Source organism: Patella vulgata, chromosome 4 (assembly GCF_932274485.2).
Source record: "Patella vulgata chromosome 4, xgPatVulg1.2, whole genome shotgun sequence".
Taxonomy (NCBI): Eukaryota; Metazoa; Mollusca; class Gastropoda; family Patellidae; genus Patella; species Patella vulgata.
This window is the reverse complement of record NC_065882.2, coordinates 44,731,035-44,748,386: the sequence shown is the minus strand read 5'-3', so window position 1 is coordinate 44,748,386 and position 17,352 is coordinate 44,731,035. Positions and strand designations below refer to the sequence as shown.

Genomic DNA, 17,352 nt, shown 5'->3' with positions numbered 1-17,352 from the left:
TTAGGTTGTATGTAAGAGTTCCAAAGAAAGCCCAGTATCAAGTACACGTCCGTCGTTTAGTAAAAATAATTATATCACGTGATTTCTACAAAATAGCGGGAAATCCCTCAGCCAACTCGGAGTTAACAGAAATTTAACGTTCCTTGAAGAAAAAGAATTAAAAGCCAGACCCGTTGAAGGAAACGCAAACTGGAAACACCAACATGCCTAAAGCAAACGCTACATCAAGTAGTCAAAAGGGAAAAAACTACGTTGAAGGTTCTATTGTGAGAATAAAACTAGAAAATATTCTGTAAGTCTTGTCTATCTGATCTCACTCACTGACAGATTCTCAGATTCACAATCCCGAATTAACAGAATTTGCAATCCAGTCACAGTTTGGTCAGTCTCGAAACTGATTTTGCGTAAGAAGAATCGTGATATATACACCATACCGAACTAGACAATAATATATAATAAAAAAGAACAGGAATGCAATGCCTGTTGAAGCCTCAATTTTACCTGCTCTTGCTTCGGCTCGTTTTTTTCAACAATTCGTAATGTCAGGCAATCAAACGTACAAAATGGTATTATTGCCACTTGTTACCATTATTTACATTATTTTCGTTCGTTGACATTTGTCATTGAAGCCATGCGCTGACATCACACAAAAACCTAACCAAACTCTGAAGTCTCATATACTTCATACAGCATACTCGTATACTTCATGCAAAAGGGGGAAATGGAAAGGGAGAAAAAAACTAAAAATATCTTTGGCCCTTGTTTCAATGGTCTAATCACTGCGGATTGATTTTGTGTGACGTCCGCGCATGGCTTCAATGACAAACGTCAACAAATAAAAATAATGGAACAAGTGGCTATGATACCGTTTTGTGGGGAGTTTATGCAAATCAAACGGCTAGATTGAAGAAAAAACATATCTGAGTGAATCGACAGAGGTTTGATTGCCTGACATTCCGAATTGTTGAAAAAAAACTTTTTTTATCTCCGATAAATACAAAGACAATACATGGTTTCTCTTTGCAAGTGACTGGCGATCACACAGTGTTACTACTAATAGAATAAAATAAAATAGAAGGCGTCTATTGATTGGACAATAAAAAAATAATTACGGGCTTTCAAAGTAGAATTTTTATGATTGGTTAATTTAGATGAAAACCAAAGTAGAATTCTTCCACGAAATTACGAGAGATATAGATATTTTCCCTGGAAGTCAAAAACGTGTTTTGTATGGGCTGTATCTGACATGATTTAGTAATAAAAGCGGAGTTGATCATTAATAATACAATTAGTTTTATCGTGAAAGCAGATGATTTCTCTACAAATCAACCAAGAACAAAGAAGGGAGATAATTCTAATTTTACTATATATCACATTCGATTGTCATTGTTCACAAAGTGCGTGACCTATTTTAGTTTCAACTAGTAATAACAACAAAAACAACGAAAATATTAAAATAATGTATTTAATCTTAAAGTTTAGTTTTTTTACAATAATATATATTTAAAGTGTGGCAGTTTGTAAGCAGAGGGGGGAAATAGTTGTGTTGACGTTGTGTATTCATTCATTCGTCTGCTAATGCCAGACTACGGCAAGTTCAGTCATGTGAAAGTGACCGTAACTTGCCGTCAGAAGGTAAATATACCGATAATCGATGTTTGAATTTCAATATCGATTATCGTATCGCTAAATAACTTCTACCGATTATCGATTATATCAATATTTTTGCACAGCCTTAGTCGTCTGTCCCGTCCGTCCGTCCACAATTGTTTGTGAAGTCTACAGGTCACAATTTTTATCCGATTTCAATGAAACTTGAAATATAGGTTTATCACCCTAAGATCTCGGTCAATTTCGATATTGGCATGTATCGGACTGTAACTTCATGGATTATGGCCCCTGATTGTACGAAAAATCATGTTTTTAGCTTGTGACCACTGGAGAGGTCACAATTTTTATCCGATTTCATGTTGAAACTTGAAATGTATGCTTATAACCCAAAGATCTCGGTTCCTTTCGATATTCGTGCATATCGGAACGTAACTTCCTGAATTATGGCCCCTGATTGTACGAAAAATCAAGTTTTTAGCTTGTGGGCCCTATAGAGGTCATAATTGTTATCCGATTTAAAAAAACGTATTATTATATCACCGTTACACCCTAAGGACGGCTGAGTTCGAATTCCGTGAAAATCGCCCAAAACTGACAGACAAAATGGCCGCCCTTAATTTTCAAATAGCGTAAAAGTATGGTATATCAAGGTTGTGGACCCTATAGAGGTCACAATTTTTATCTGATTTTGTTGAAACTTGAAATGTAAGTTTATAACCCAAAGATCTTGGTTCCTTTCGATATTCGCGCATATCAAATAGTAATTTTCTGAATTATGGCCCTTGATTGTAGAAAAAAATCACTTTCTTTTTAGCTTGTTCTCTATCCATCTCTCGAAAATGTGGGCGTATCCTGCCTGGCAGCCGCTGGTAACTAATTTAACTTGTGTGACTTGATTGCCACTATTCCTTAATCTTGAAAAAAGTCGATCCAGCCACCATTTGACTCTTTCGAGTTGACAGATTTTATTTACTATAGTTTTGGCTAGAAATAAGCGAAATGGTTGAAATTTGGTGTTTGGCCATCAGAGGTTGCAGTGGATCCAGTTCGAGTTGCCTAAAAATACGCAGACATACCAAAATTTTGCGCTTTTGCCCTCTTCATCTGCGTGACTTAAGCCTCTCAAAATAATCAATAGAAAAAAGTAAAATCGTTTTTGAACAACCCTATTTTAAGCGTCCTTATTTTATTGATACCGTACTGTATTTAGTCTGATGAAGACTACAGAGGTTGACGGCATATCTATGGTTGACGACAGTCATTTCAATCTTTCACTTCAACAGGAAGTAAAGAGCAAACGATCACTACGAAAGCCAATATTTGATTGGCTGAATGTAAACAGTTTATTGCGTTCTGGCCAATCCAAAGTCTTGTATGAAATGTGCTTTGTTGCTTCCAAAGTTCCAGTACGGCAAAATAGGGGGTGTCTCAGAATAGCTACGTGTAGAAGGCTTACTACCAAGAACTTAAAGATTATGAATGAAATAAGAGGAAATATAAAAACCTACGTAGACTACGTACAGTAGAGGTGTGTAAATGCCACGTGAAGCACATAAATTGATAACGTAGTGTACAAACTACTACATACAATAATCTAATTATTCTAACGTTGGGAAATCTTCTGCGTGTAAATTACGCAGTGTTCTTCAATATTGACGTTTATTTTGAAAAGATCACGTTTTTCTGGCCATGTGACACTTGATTTTCAGTCTGAAACATTAAGAATTGCATATATTGATGTAATTTTTAATAAAACTTTTTAGCTGTGATGTGGTACTGCCAGCACAGATCTGTGGCATGCTTCTATGGTATGCCAGACAATTTTGGCATAAGCATAATTTTAGTAGCATCCTGTGCCTGGTATAGGACACTGGCGTCACTGGCTTCACTGGCATAAGAAACAAAGTTTTAGTTTACTGGTTGTAATAAATAAGTCTAATTCAGAGATGCACTCAAGTGCACTTGTTGTTTTTAACTCAAACAGTTGTCAATAAGTCAATGTTCAGCCTTTTACTGATTTTTCGGCATATGAATTTTGCATCTGGAAATTCTAGTGTAGATCACTTATTTGGGAAAAATATGGAATACATTATTGGTCGGTCAAAATATGATATCCTTTTCGATTGGCGCATGCCTTGTCACAAAATCTTTGTGTTTGCTGAAAGGGTTTAGAGAATTGAATTCCAGAACATTCTGTCAGGTATCCCGATACTATACTGTCTATAGCATAGACAATTAGACGTTAGACTGTTAGTAGTGTTAGTACATGTTCTTGTATACCCCTTTAAAAGAATCTAGCTACCCAACCCATTGCACATGTACATGCACATCATTATTCAAGATCTTCATGACACTCATTAAAGGAGTCTTACTGTCATAATTTATTTTCTTTTTTTTTTACTAGGACATATGATTCAGTTGAATTTCATCCTGGACCTAATCTTAATGTAATTATTGGACCGAATGGTACAGGAAAATCTACTATTGTGTGTGCTATTTGCTTAGGGTTAGCTGGAAAAACTGGACTTCTAGGCAGAGCTTCTCAGTTTTCTGAATTTATTAAATATGGCAACTCTGAAGGAAAAATAGAACTAGAATTGTAAGTTATTATAAAGATGTCTAATTAAATATAATTGTTAAACTTTATATTATCGTCTTTCTGTTCTGGTCTATTTTTCCACAAAATTATTATCAGATTTTTTTCATATTTATATTGATTACTTACTACAGTGATCATTCAAAGACACAATTAAGAATTTTTTATTTATTTTTTTTTAACACTCAATGTTTTTGAGATCTTAATATTTAAAGGCTTTTGGCTGATTTATAGTTCATATTTTGACATACATTTACAGAACTATGTTCTCAATGGAATTAGTTAAAACTGAGTGTATATTATAACAATTTGACTTTTGGTTTGCGTAATAAACAGTTTATAGATGGATAACATGGGAAATAATGGGAATTATAGAACTTTTCTTTGGTTGTATAGTTCTTGAAGATATCTTTATGTTTCAGATTTAATTCTAAAGGAGATAATTATGTTATCAAAAGGGAAATCCATAAAAATAATACATCAACATGGAATGTTAATGGACGACAAGCAACACAGAAAGCAGTAAGATTAATTTATTGTTTTTCTCTTCAATATACATGTATTTGGATAATATATAAGTTTTCAAGGCTTATTCCATATGTAGTCATACGTATCATACGAATATCTGCCATTCAAACCAAGGAATGGTTGCTGCAGCATTTTCTTTCACCAAAGATGACATACATACTTCATGAGGCACTTGTCATTTGTAATAAAATACACGGTAAGATAAACAGGGCTCTGCCTGTCAGTAATTTTTCACAGTTGATTAGCAGCACTGCTAATCAAAAAGTCCAATTTTGCCAAATTTGATTAGCAAATTTAAAAATTGATTAGCTGTTTTTCAGTTCAAACATAAAACACCTAAATAACAAGATATTACTTTAATTTTAATTCAGAACAAATGATTAGATTTCATTCTTAAGATTTTTTGTCCCCCGCCTTTCGAAGAAAGCAGGGGACTATTAAAAGGGGTTCGTTCGTCCGTCTGTCCGTCCGTCCGTCTGTCCAATCGTCCGTCGGTCTGTCCGTCACACTTTTTTGGACACAATAACTCTCCTTCTAATTGAGGTAAAATGTTCAAACTTGGTGTAGGTGTTTATTAGGTCAATGCCTTGATGGAGTTCGAAGATGAGCATTTTCTGCTTAGGGTAAGCAGAGATAAGCAATTTGATTGGTTAATGCTTTGGGACACGATAACTTTAGTTCTAATTAAGTGAGAGTTATGAAACTTGGTGTATAGTTTCATTACATCAATACCTTGACTAAGTCCGATAATGAGCACTTTCTGCTCAGGGTAAGTAGAGCGATAAGCAATTTGATTGGCCGAGACTTTGGAACACAGTAACTCTCCTTCTAATAATGGAGGTAGAATGTTCAAACTTGGTGTAGGCGTTCATTAGGTGAATGCCTTGATCTAGTTCGATGATAAACATTGTCTGTTTACGGTAAGCAGAGATAAGCAATCTGATTGGTTGATGGTTTGGGGCATGATAACTTTGGTTATAATTAAAGATACATTATTGGAGATTCAATAACGAGTTGGCAGTTCTCACTATAATAGTTGAAAACTAGATAATGTAAAGGCAATTTGCTGAAAATGTCATTCAAATTGATCCACTATGCACCGAGCAAAGCGATTGAATTTCCGCCTAGCCTTGATCATCATTACTAAAGTCAGTACGATAAACAGCATAGTCTCAATTATCCATTTAATCGTTAAATCGTGACGGAAAGTTATGCAGTAAATCGGCTCACAATCCACTAAAGTTCGCAGGCTAGCTATGCCATCTTGAATTGCTTATGGTCTTGATAGGTTAATTAATGTCTAATTAATAATTTAGATAACATTTCAGGCCTAAAGAAAGACCTGCAATAGACAGATTTAGCTCTTGCATAATGTATGTTTAAGTTAGAGTGATGAAACTCTTTGAGTATAGGTTAATTATATCATTACCTTGACTAAGTTCGATGATGAGAATTTTCTGCTTAGGCTAAGGAGAGCTAAGCAATTTCATTGGTAAATGCTTTAGGACAAGATAACTTTGATTCTATCTGATAGTGATGAAACTTGTGTATAGTTGATAATCAGTTTGATGGCTTGATACTTTTGATAAAAAAAAAATGTGCGATAAATAAATGTGATAAATGTGTCATCTATTTATTTTGGGATTTCTGTGGGGGACATCAGCCTCACTGTTGGCTTGTTTAACACTGCTACAGGTAGCTGTGACAGTTTGGGAATGTGATGTATACTTTTGGTAAGGTCTTTTGCCTGAAGCCAATTCTTGGCAGTGGCTTCCAAGGCCCCACTCATTTTAATTCTTATTTCTTCGTTAGAAAACAATTTCGTCTGCTTTTTATCGTTGGTTACTATTTTTTTTCGATGGTATTTTACGAATAATCTGGATTAAGTCAACACTCGATATAAACAATAATGTTTTACAAAAATTCTTACTTTGATTTTTCATTTTACAATACGTTTACACATATTTATTTTTTATATTTTATTTACAATACGTGGGGGATACACTGGATTTATTTTTTTCAAATTGAATACTGATATATTTACTCGAAATTGACATGAGTGGTACTACTTGATTCCATATTTCCGGTTTAAAAGTCCCTATTCATAGAGTTATTTCCCTGTATTATATAGTATAATGAATTGTATCTGGGTAGTCGAGAAGAAAATGTCACACGGAGAATTCAGTTTTGTTTATAAAATTTTATTTGATATTTTATACATGTTGAAAGTGTTGATAAAGCCCTATAGTCTTCAAAATGTGGATAAATCTTCATGTCAATATCCAAAATGACAGGCATATTAATGATTCACAGTTACTGCGAATCAAAAACATTAGATTTTGATTTTTGATTATCAACGGACAAATATATAGCGCAAATTGCGCTGCAATACTACTTGTCGGCAGCCCTGAAGATAAAATGTCTTTAAATTCCTGCTAACATATTTTATTTTACGTGACTAGCGCTCTTTGACAAACATTCGGTTCCAAAACTGCAACAATGAGATAGCCTCGACTGATTGACACTACTTCACAGTATTTTATTAACCACGACACTCTATAAGTATAAACACAGTCTCAAAAGGACACAAAGATACTAATAAATGTGAATATCTGATGAAGAAAGACAAAATTATAAAAGTATTTATATTATCATGATGCCATGTGCCGATTGGGTCAAAGTTGAAGACAATTAACATACTGGTTATTGGTACTGTTTTCTTCAATGTTAGAGAAAAGAACGTGTGTAATAAATTCTTTGTTGGACTGACATGTTTATAATCTGTTCTATCTTAAAATCCAAAGGTATGCTTTTAAATTAAATATTTATGTCAGAACAAACCATCAACCTGATTGGAACAGGTCATTTCGTAACCTGTCAAAGTAGGGAAAGATCATGAAGAAATGAAATGCCAAGAATGAATGAATTAACGAACGGTTAACTTAGAAGCATATCACTAATAATTTAGACCTGTCATTATGATCAAGTCTTCCGATGCACGGCTATTATGTGTAACAGATATTTTAATCTATAAAAATGTATAAAATGTGAATAAATCATGGACACCGGTTACCGTTGGGGTTTCAATTACCAAGTAACTGACATTAGTTATTTGCTGAAATAGAAACATCAATAAACTCAAAAATTTTAAATTCCATCGCAATAATTAATAATTACCTCATGTAGAATGTATATTTCACAAACACAGGTCATGGGAAACAAACAATTAATTGACCGCAGCCTTTACATTTAACAAATAAATTGAAATATCAATGGTAGATAATCAATTAGATTAAAAACAGGTGGAGCTGGCTACTTTTGGATATCCTGTTTATTTTGTCCACAGGATGCTAAATATTCATATCATCATATTAGAGATTCCAATCTCACAATATTGTATTTTTATAACATTTCTTTATCAGTGCTGGACAACATGCAGTATTCATAGAATCAGAAAACCAGTGAGACTATTGGGGTGTTGGACGTATAAGCCTATTCCAGCCCATTAAAAAGGGCCACACATAATGTTTACAAATGAAATAAATTGATGTTGTATATTTAAAGGTTGAGGAGACAGTATCTAGGTTAAGTATACAAGTTGGTAATCTCTGTCAGTTTTTACCTCAAGAGAAAGTTGCTGATTTTGCTAAAATGACTCAACAAGAAATGTTAGAAAATACAGAGAAAGCAGTGAGTATATAAAGATTACTTATCCTGTTAATACTAAAGGGCTGTCCAAACCAAGGATTATTGATTGGGATTTTCCATCGCCAACAAATAATCATAGGCCTGCAGCATATGATACACTTTGATAATATGTCAGATTTGTATTTCGGATCACACAGTGTGTCGGAATACCGAGCTTTCTCCAAAACCAGAAATACTGTAACTTCGAAAACCGGAAGTATTTTTATATTGTAGCTTCGAATCACCAGAATGCTATTCCCTTTAAAAATGATAAACCTTTCTGTACTTTCAAAATTTTATAACATTAAATAATTAACAATAACAATCGTTTCTTACTGCAGTTTAAATTATCGGCAAACTTCTGTTTAAATTCATCTTTACGCTTTAATATGTCTGACACTGTAGCTAGGCCAATTGAATTCTTAAAGATACATTATGGGAGATTCGATAACGAGTTGGCAGTTCTCACTATAATAGTTAAAAACTAGATAACGTAAAGGCAATTTGCTGAAAATTTCATTCAAATTGATCCACTATGAACCGAAAACTAAACGAATGAAATTTCTGCCTAGCCACGGTCATCATTACTAAAGTCAGTACGATAAACAGCATAGTCTCGATTATCTATTTAATCTTTTAATCAAGAAGGAAAGTTATGCAGTAAATCGGCTCACAATCCACTAAAGATCGCAGGCTAGCGATGCCATCTAGAGTTGATTATGGTCTGGATAGGTTAATTAATGTCTAATTAATAATTTAGATAACATTTCAGGCCTACAGAAAGACCTGCAATAGGCAGATTTAGCTCTTGCATAATGTAAGTTTAACGGCTAATTCCTTCTGCGCAGGTCGTGGAACTTTCTCGAAATCTGCTATAAGTTGCTGCTTTACATCTAATGTCAAATCTGTTCGGGCACGCTTTGCAGGACGTTCAGACATTTTGAATACAATAATGTATAATGATTCTTCAATCGCGGCAATTTTTATATAATGTTGCGGTATTTGACATGAGTAACTAAAATCAAATACCAAGCGCACTCTTACAAGAGATTATAAATTGTAAAATAATCAACAAAGAATTTATAACATTATCAAAGTAATCAACACAGACCAGATCTCACCGATAATTGATTGGTGATTGCTTGTTAATCTTTTCTGGCTTCACACCCGATGAGTTTTAATCTCACCGATAATTGGATGCTTCACACCAACCGTTTGAAGTACAGATTATACGGTGTCGATTCAATGGAAGATATGTGACGGGACGGCTGATTGATGTCGTAATCTGGAACATACAGAATCCAGATTTACCAGCGATTTTTTGGCTGAAGTAATAAGGAAATAAATCGGGACATGAAAATCATGTTGGATGTCACAGCAATCCAGAGTGATCAGACATCGGATGTGACAGAGTCCACTGTACTTTTGTATAGATGATAATCATTGTATGCATGAAATATAAAATAAAAAGCTACCTATATGTAGATACCAGTGATGCAAAATTCTTTTGCATGATGAAATGTTGGTGACTAAAAGTTTGTGAGTCCAGGATGTTGTTGACAAGTAATCCTTAGTGTTCACGGACATTTATTACATTGCTCCCTTATTTTACATTAAGTCAAGTGACTGTGTATCTTATTGGTTTGAACTGGTTTATTATGGCTTGCAGGTAGGAGGAATGGAGTTATATGAAAATCACCAGAAATTAAAGGATGCCAGAAAGCAAGCTAGAACTCTAGAATCTGAGTTTACGACGTTGAAAGATCGACTTGAACAAGATAAACAGAAAAATGCTCGCCTGGAACAAGATGTGAAAAACTTTGACGAAAGACAAACTCATCTTAAGAGAATAAACTTACTAAAACAAAAGAAACCGTGGCTGGTATGTATAAGGCCATGCCCAAAATACTATTTTGTTTCTAATACATTCCTTCATAATAATCTGGTGTGGGTGGGATGTTTTTACTTTTGTGATTTTATTTTATCAATGGATCATGTAAATTCATTTACATCATTACTATGGAATTTACTGTATACACTATTTTAAAGGTTATTTACAAGCAGTTACTAATTGTCATCTCAGTCTATGGTTGAAAGCACAGGTTTTATCTTTCTCATTTCTCTATCATCCACACAAAAAAAGAACTTAAAATATGAGCCTGCAGTAGGGAAGTAGGATGGTTTTAAATAAGAATAGCTCATGTGACCCTGTTAAAGTGATGTGGCATTATCTGAGAAACAGAACAATTTTTTTTTATATGTTCTAAATAGTATTATTATATATTTTTTGATAGATAGATCAATCTAATGAATTACTGTTCTTTCTATTACTCTAAGAGTATTCAAAGGAATAATGAATTAAAATAATTGAGAATGATCGTCGACGATTTACTGATATCGAAGTCGACAAGCATTTTGGGCACTAAGTCTAATTAGCTGAATATATTTTGTCTCTCCTAACCATATTGCATTTCATTCATGTCACACAATGGGCATTTCTTGTATCAACGTAATTTCAATTTAATCGGTTATTGACAATAACGCTATTATAAAATGGCAGACTACTGTTTATACCACAAGCAAAATAATACTAGAGGTGACTTCACAAAGTAGCATTCAAGTATATACTCTATAAATTTCTATATTATGGCAAACAACAATATTAACTAAGTATTATTTCTCGAGAAGATGCCATCAACGAGCAAAACAAACAAGACGTAGAATCAAAGGCAGTGTTTTAGAATAATTGACTATCAAAGTGTTTACTTTATTTGATTGTTCATGTAAACAGTGTTATAATGATGTCGGATGTGATATATTTGATTATTTAGGAATATCAAGAAACAAGAAAAAGATACATAGCAGAAAAAGATAAACTCACTGAGAAAGAAACGGAAGTGAAGAAAGCCAGGGCCACTTTTGCTCCTCTTGAGAAAAAACTTAATTCAACCAAGGCACGGAAAGAATCTTTCGAAGTTGAAATGAAACAAAAGGTAGTATTTGGTTGACATTGAATCTCAAAACTCTAATACAAAGCTACAACAAGAAATGTTAGCTATATGAACTTCCCATAGTGAAGGAGACATAGTATCTGGTGTTCAAGAAAATCAAAATAACCTGTCTGCTGCACGACACATGTCACTGCTAATTGTGAAAGATAGTACCTTTTTTAGTGAAAAGTAAACATTATTTTATCCTTGCCTCAAAGTACTACAACATTTTTATACTATATTTGTTTTATTTTCCAGTCAACCACAATTAAAGAATATGCAGATAAAGTAAGATCATCCAGTGAAGAATTAGAAAGTTGGACGGATAAGGTTTGACTTGTTATATTTTTCTAGATAAAATGACATGCAGCATTATGCGAAACTGAAGAAATATCTTTAAAGTCTGAAATGTCATCACTAGTCTCAAAAAATCTTCAATTTCCAGTTTTGAATTATTGAGTATGGACAATGTTTTGTGGTAAGTCAATGTATTTTTAGTAATATTATTATGTTTATACCTACTTGTAGATTACAGATATACAGAAAGACTTAAAATTTAAACAAGAACAAGAAGAGGCAAGAAAGAAGAAGTAAGAGAATTACTTTTTCACTTGTTTATAATCATCATTGTTGTTTACATTGTTGTAAAGAGGCATTCTCACTTTCTCTGAGAACAGAATTATAACTATTTTGAGTAAAATTCTGGAAATTCACTCTATATAGAATATCCAAGAACAGATATTCTTAGGGTATTGGGGTGTTTTGCCCAAGAATTTGTTAGACTCATTGAAACCCACAAAATTGTCTACTGCACAATAAATCTTTTCAAATCTCAGCCCTTGATTGCCAAATTTGTCTCATATAATTGATGATGGAGATTAGGCGCAATATAAATTCATTACATTTCATCACAATCTAATTTGAACACTTGAGGTAACTTTTAATGTTGCAATCAGTATAGCGATGTAGTGGTATATATATCTTGGTTTCAATAAAATCAGTTCTTTGTTTATGTTTACAGGTTAGTTGGATTAAAGAAACAATTACAGGTGTTGGAGAAAGAATTATCAGAGTTAGATACTTCTGAAGATGTTCAGGTATATGTACAACTATTTTTTTAAATTTGTGAATATTTGGCTTTTCTCAGGAACAGGGTTGAAATCTGATGTGCTTCAATTCTACAGTTCAGAATTTTTTATTCAGTAGGGGATAAAGTGGAACCCTGTCAAAATTCAGTTATTATGGAATCTTGATCATTTTGGTCATAAATTGTGTAGTTACCGCCCCGAAATGTTCCTACACATTCGAGAAGATTTCTATCCTTTTAACATTTTAATTTTTAAACCGTATGAACAAGATACGGAATAAAGTTCTTGATGGAATATTTCAAAAAGTTATTTGAATTTTTTGAAAAGTGCACTGCAAGATTTGATGACATTGATTTTTGAACTGGCATTGCTTCTGGTAGGTGTATTAGTTTTCATCTGTGTTTGTAGCCTGCTATAGAGAAAATTAATCTAGAAATGAGAAATGCTGGAACAGAGTTGAGTAATATAACACAAAGAGGAGAAAGTCTTAAAATGGAGATCAGTAACAAGAAAAGAGAAATAGCAGGTAAATAGTTACTGTTAGATTTAATATTTAATTGAACAATTAAATATGGTTTCGTAGTCACACAAATTTGGGTAACAGCAATATTTGACACCTACTCTTCTTCTAATTTTGTGTTAAATATACTTTTTAGATGCCCACAATTTATTGTGGTATATTCCCATCCATTCATCACATTTCTTGTTGCACAAAATATGCTACAGTAGTCCATATCGATCTTTAAAATTCACATGGATTGTCTTATCACATTTAAACAAATAAACATAAAGTTTTAAATGGTTTCAATATACCCCTTTATAAAATCTTATTCAAGCTATATTGACTGCAATTAGATATTAATCTGTCTTTCTGAAATTTATATTTGAAGAACCCTATTGATATTCAACGATTTCTACATAACTTCCAGAGTTATTCCACTTTGTTACAATATTTTGTTAGCACCTTAGAGGCAGGCCCATAACGAATAGCTGAGAGGAATTAGCTTCTCGTGGGAATATGTGTCAGTGACCATGTTTCATATTTATTAGGTATCTCAGTGAGTTAGACATTGGCTCGCTAATCTGGAGTTCCAGTGGTTGATCCCTGCATTGGCCGAGAAAATTCATCAGGATTTTCTGGCATGGTTCCGGAATTTGATGTAAGAGTAGTAGGCTGTAGTGCCGTTGTCCATGAAAAATTTCCCACTTAGCAAACCGTATGGCGTAGGCTCGTCTTCATTAGCCCAGTCAGATGTAAAACCCTATTTCATTTCATTTCATTTTTGATATTTATTAATTTGTATAATTGTAGATATGCAGACGGCATTAAGAAGAATACAAGATATAAGTAATCACCGGTTAGAATTAGTGCGTAGGAAACATAAAGATACATATGATGCTGTCATTTGGTTACGACAAAATATAGATCAGTTTAAAGGAGCCATATGTGAACCAATGATGCTTTGTGTAAGTCTTATTAAAAATGTCCTTTAATTTTTATTTCAACATTAATGTTGATATCTATAAAGAGTCACTTTTGGTGTTTTAGGCAACACAAATAAAATAACTTGTTTCTCGGGCACCGCCCGCACGCAAAATTGGTTGCGCGTGCAGTCTATTTATTAGTCTTGATGAAAACAAATTTATATGTAACGCCCGCCCGCACATCGACAAGCAAGTCGTAAAAAAAATATCCCGCATGTACCTACATCCGCCATACATGTATATCTATTCAAATGTATTAAAACTGATTCAGATGAACATGCTGTCTTTTTTATCCGAACAATGGCGAAGTTTGGCAGATTTGCCTTTTTTATTGATATCGAAAGAACCTCCATTTTGTATCACGTGATATTAATTACCTCCCCTGATAAACTAGAATTTGATTCGTGTTAAAAGTCATTGGCGACAATATTTCAATCATTCGATCGTAATCGGCTCATTATTGCCGGCTTCAGTCGGTCCTTGTTTGGAAAATCCTATTGATAAAATAATGAACCGTAGAACAGGTTAATTAATTATAGCTAAGAATACGATACGATGACGATAGTCGTCATAATGCATACCTTAGAATCTGGGTCATTATTAGCACATTTAGGGTAGTTTCGATAATCCGGAAAATAATAATTGGATTACCGATTTGATGGTTTTACTGACCAGTTGTTAGTTAGATTTAAATAGTCATTCAATATAAACACCGGATAGAACACCGAATATCCTGAGAAACACACCGAATATCCCAAGAAACAGTATTTCCGGCAATCTCCAATACCGATGACACGGTGTGACATGCATTGGTTGGAATTCGGTAAATAATTATAAATAAACCGGCGATACTAGATTTAGTTTTAAATACTGTTTACCATGATTATTATTTTTGATACACCTGGTGAAAGAGGCTTAGTTTTTAAAAATATTGTTGTCTTTATGGAGGGCTATTACATAGTCGTATGGAATTTTATTTTAAACCAATTTCAATTATGTGAATTAAATATGGAAAATTATTTTCCTTTCAATCAGTGTTCAGTCTCAGTGTTTTAGTAGACTTGATTTTGGGTTTATGTTTTAAGTATGTACAATAAAGTTGAATATAACGGAAAGCAAAAACGTAAACAAGTAATGACTTTCTCATTTAAAAAAAAAAAAAAAGAAAGACCGCCCTCCCGCCCCAACAATTTTCAGCAATAGCCAAATTTTATTTTGCACAATCAATGAGTAAAAAAAAAAAAGAAACCGCCCTCCCTCCCTACAGTTTCAGCTGTCAGTTGCCCGAGAAACAAGACATTTATTTTGTGTGGCCTTATATAAAATTTCATGAAATTTAGTTGTTAAAAATTCCTTGTTTCAGGTCAACGTTAAAAATCCAGGAGATGCTAAATACATAGAAACTCATATATCATTTAATGACATGCGAACATTTGTTTGTGAAGATCCTGAGGATCTTGAAAAATTTATGTCAGTAGTTAGAGATCGTCAGAATTTACGTGTTAATGCTGCAAAAATGCCAGTTCAGAGTGTGTCATCTTTCAAAGCTAGATACGAAATTGATCATTACAGGTACAATATTTATTTGTGTCATTTACCAAGAGTCCATTTGCTATGTGAGAATCTCTGCATATTATTCCCATGTCAAATTTGGACACATTTGCCATTTTTAATGGCTTGCACGAGTAACTGGATGGTTGAACTGAAAACAAATTAAGCACCTTATTATAAATTTGAAAACATTTAGCTTATTTATGAAGCCCGTTCTGAAAGCTAAACACTTTGATCAGTTCTATTCCAGTATAAAATGGTTGAAGAAAAATGAATTTGAACAACTTTGAAACATTATTTACAAAATAATACAGATTATTATTGAATAGGTGGAAAGGTTCAGTTTCAGATAAGTAGCAGTGTAGTTGTTTTTATTAATGGCATATAGCTCAACTAACAGAAAAAGTGCCAAAATCACTGCCATGTCATGATGTATTCAGCATGTCAGCTCCCAGTTTAACCCTATACTTGAAGTTTTGATGACATCAAATTGATTGTAATGTATTATTAGTATTAAACATTATTTTTATTTCAGACGTTATGGCTTTCATCATTATTTAAAGGATATGTTTGATTGTCCGGATCCTGTAATGAGATATTTATGTTGTTTATATAGAGTACATTGTATACCTGTAGGTAATAAGTATACTAAAGATAATGTAGCTGGTGTTATTAAAGATCATAGTGAACTTAGTACGTTTTATACGGTAGATACACAGGTACACAAATATTTATATACACTTTATAACTAGAGTTCTTGTTTCAGTCACTTTTGTCTGTCTTTAATAACTGGTAGTGAAATTGACTAACTAGAGATTTATTTACGCACATTAAGATATAGGCTATCATATATCAGATTTTAACCAAAAAAACCCATTCCACGTAGAAAACACATAAATGTGACTTAAAATTGGGATTATGTTGAAAATTCTCATATTCTTTGAAAAAATATATTATTCTTGTAAACAAATTATTTTAGTATAGTTGGACAATTTATTTTTATATGCCCACGTATATTGTTGTCGCCCCTGTCCGTCAATCTGTCCAGTGTCCGTTCACATTTTTGTTTGTGGACACTCTACAGGTCACAATTTTTATCCAAGATTGACGAAACTTGAAAAATAGTTTTATATCCCTAGGTTCTCGGTTCCGTTCGATATTGGCCTGTATCGGACCATAACTTAATGGATTATGGTCCCTGATTGTACGAAAAATCCTGTTTTTAGCTTTTGTACACTCAGGGGTCAAAATTTTTATCCAATTTTATTACTCGAAGATCTTGGTTCCTTTTGATATTGACGCATTTTGGAACGTAACTTCCTGGATTATGGCCCCCTTATTGTCCAAAAAATTGCATTTTTAGCTTGTAACCTTCTACAGGTCACAATTTTTATTTGATTTTAAAAAATATTATGATTAAAATAATATGTACATATCCCAAAGATCTTGGTTCCTTTCGATATTAGCGCTTATCCGATCCTAACTTGGATTATCTCCCTGATTGTATGAAAAATTGCATTATTAGCTTGTGGACCCTTTAGAGGTCACAATTTATATTTCATTTTAAGAAACGTTCATCAGGGAATATGATGTACGAAAAATCACGTTTTGAGCTTGTGGTCTCTATAGAGATCACAATTTTTATCTGATATATAAAAAAAAAATGTGTGAATATATCACAGTTATACACTAATGATGGTTGAGTCCGAATTTCGTGAAAATGGGACAAAAACTGACGGACATAGATATGGTATATCAAATATGGTAAAAATATTCCATATCAAGGTCCGTCCGTAGGTAAGTCCGTCGTTCACAA

At 33.3% G+C, this 17,352-nt stretch overlaps 1 protein-coding gene across 3 annotated transcripts in view; it reads left to right on the top strand.

The window, feature by feature from the left end:
* Positions 1-83: 83 nt before the first annotated feature.
* Positions 84-17,352, top strand: part of LOC126818221 (structural maintenance of chromosomes protein 5) — a 35,408-nt gene continuing 18,139 nt past the window's right edge. For 2 of the 3 annotated variants that reach the window (XM_050545505.1, XM_050545504.1), the window contains exons 1-13: positions 85-292; positions 4,016-4,210; positions 4,630-4,729; positions 8,300-8,425; positions 10,092-10,304; positions 11,254-11,415; positions 11,671-11,742; positions 11,941-12,002; positions 12,434-12,509; positions 12,909-13,026; positions 13,813-13,967; positions 15,349-15,557; positions 16,072-16,255. In XM_050545505.1, coding sequence (XP_050401462.1) covers positions 204-292; positions 4,016-4,210; positions 4,630-4,729; positions 8,300-8,425; positions 10,092-10,304; positions 11,254-11,415; positions 11,671-11,742; positions 11,941-12,002; positions 12,434-12,509; positions 12,909-13,026; positions 13,813-13,967; positions 15,349-15,557; positions 16,072-16,255 — 1,761 coding nt within the window. In that variant the 5' untranslated portion in view covers positions 85-203. Of the gene's footprint in view, positions 293-4,015; positions 4,211-4,629; positions 4,730-8,299; positions 8,426-10,091; positions 10,305-11,253; positions 11,416-11,670; positions 11,743-11,940; positions 12,003-12,433; positions 12,510-12,908; positions 13,027-13,812; positions 13,968-15,348; positions 15,558-16,071; positions 16,256-17,352 lie in introns of all 3 variants that reach the window. The other variant, XM_056100397.1, reaches the window with a different exon arrangement.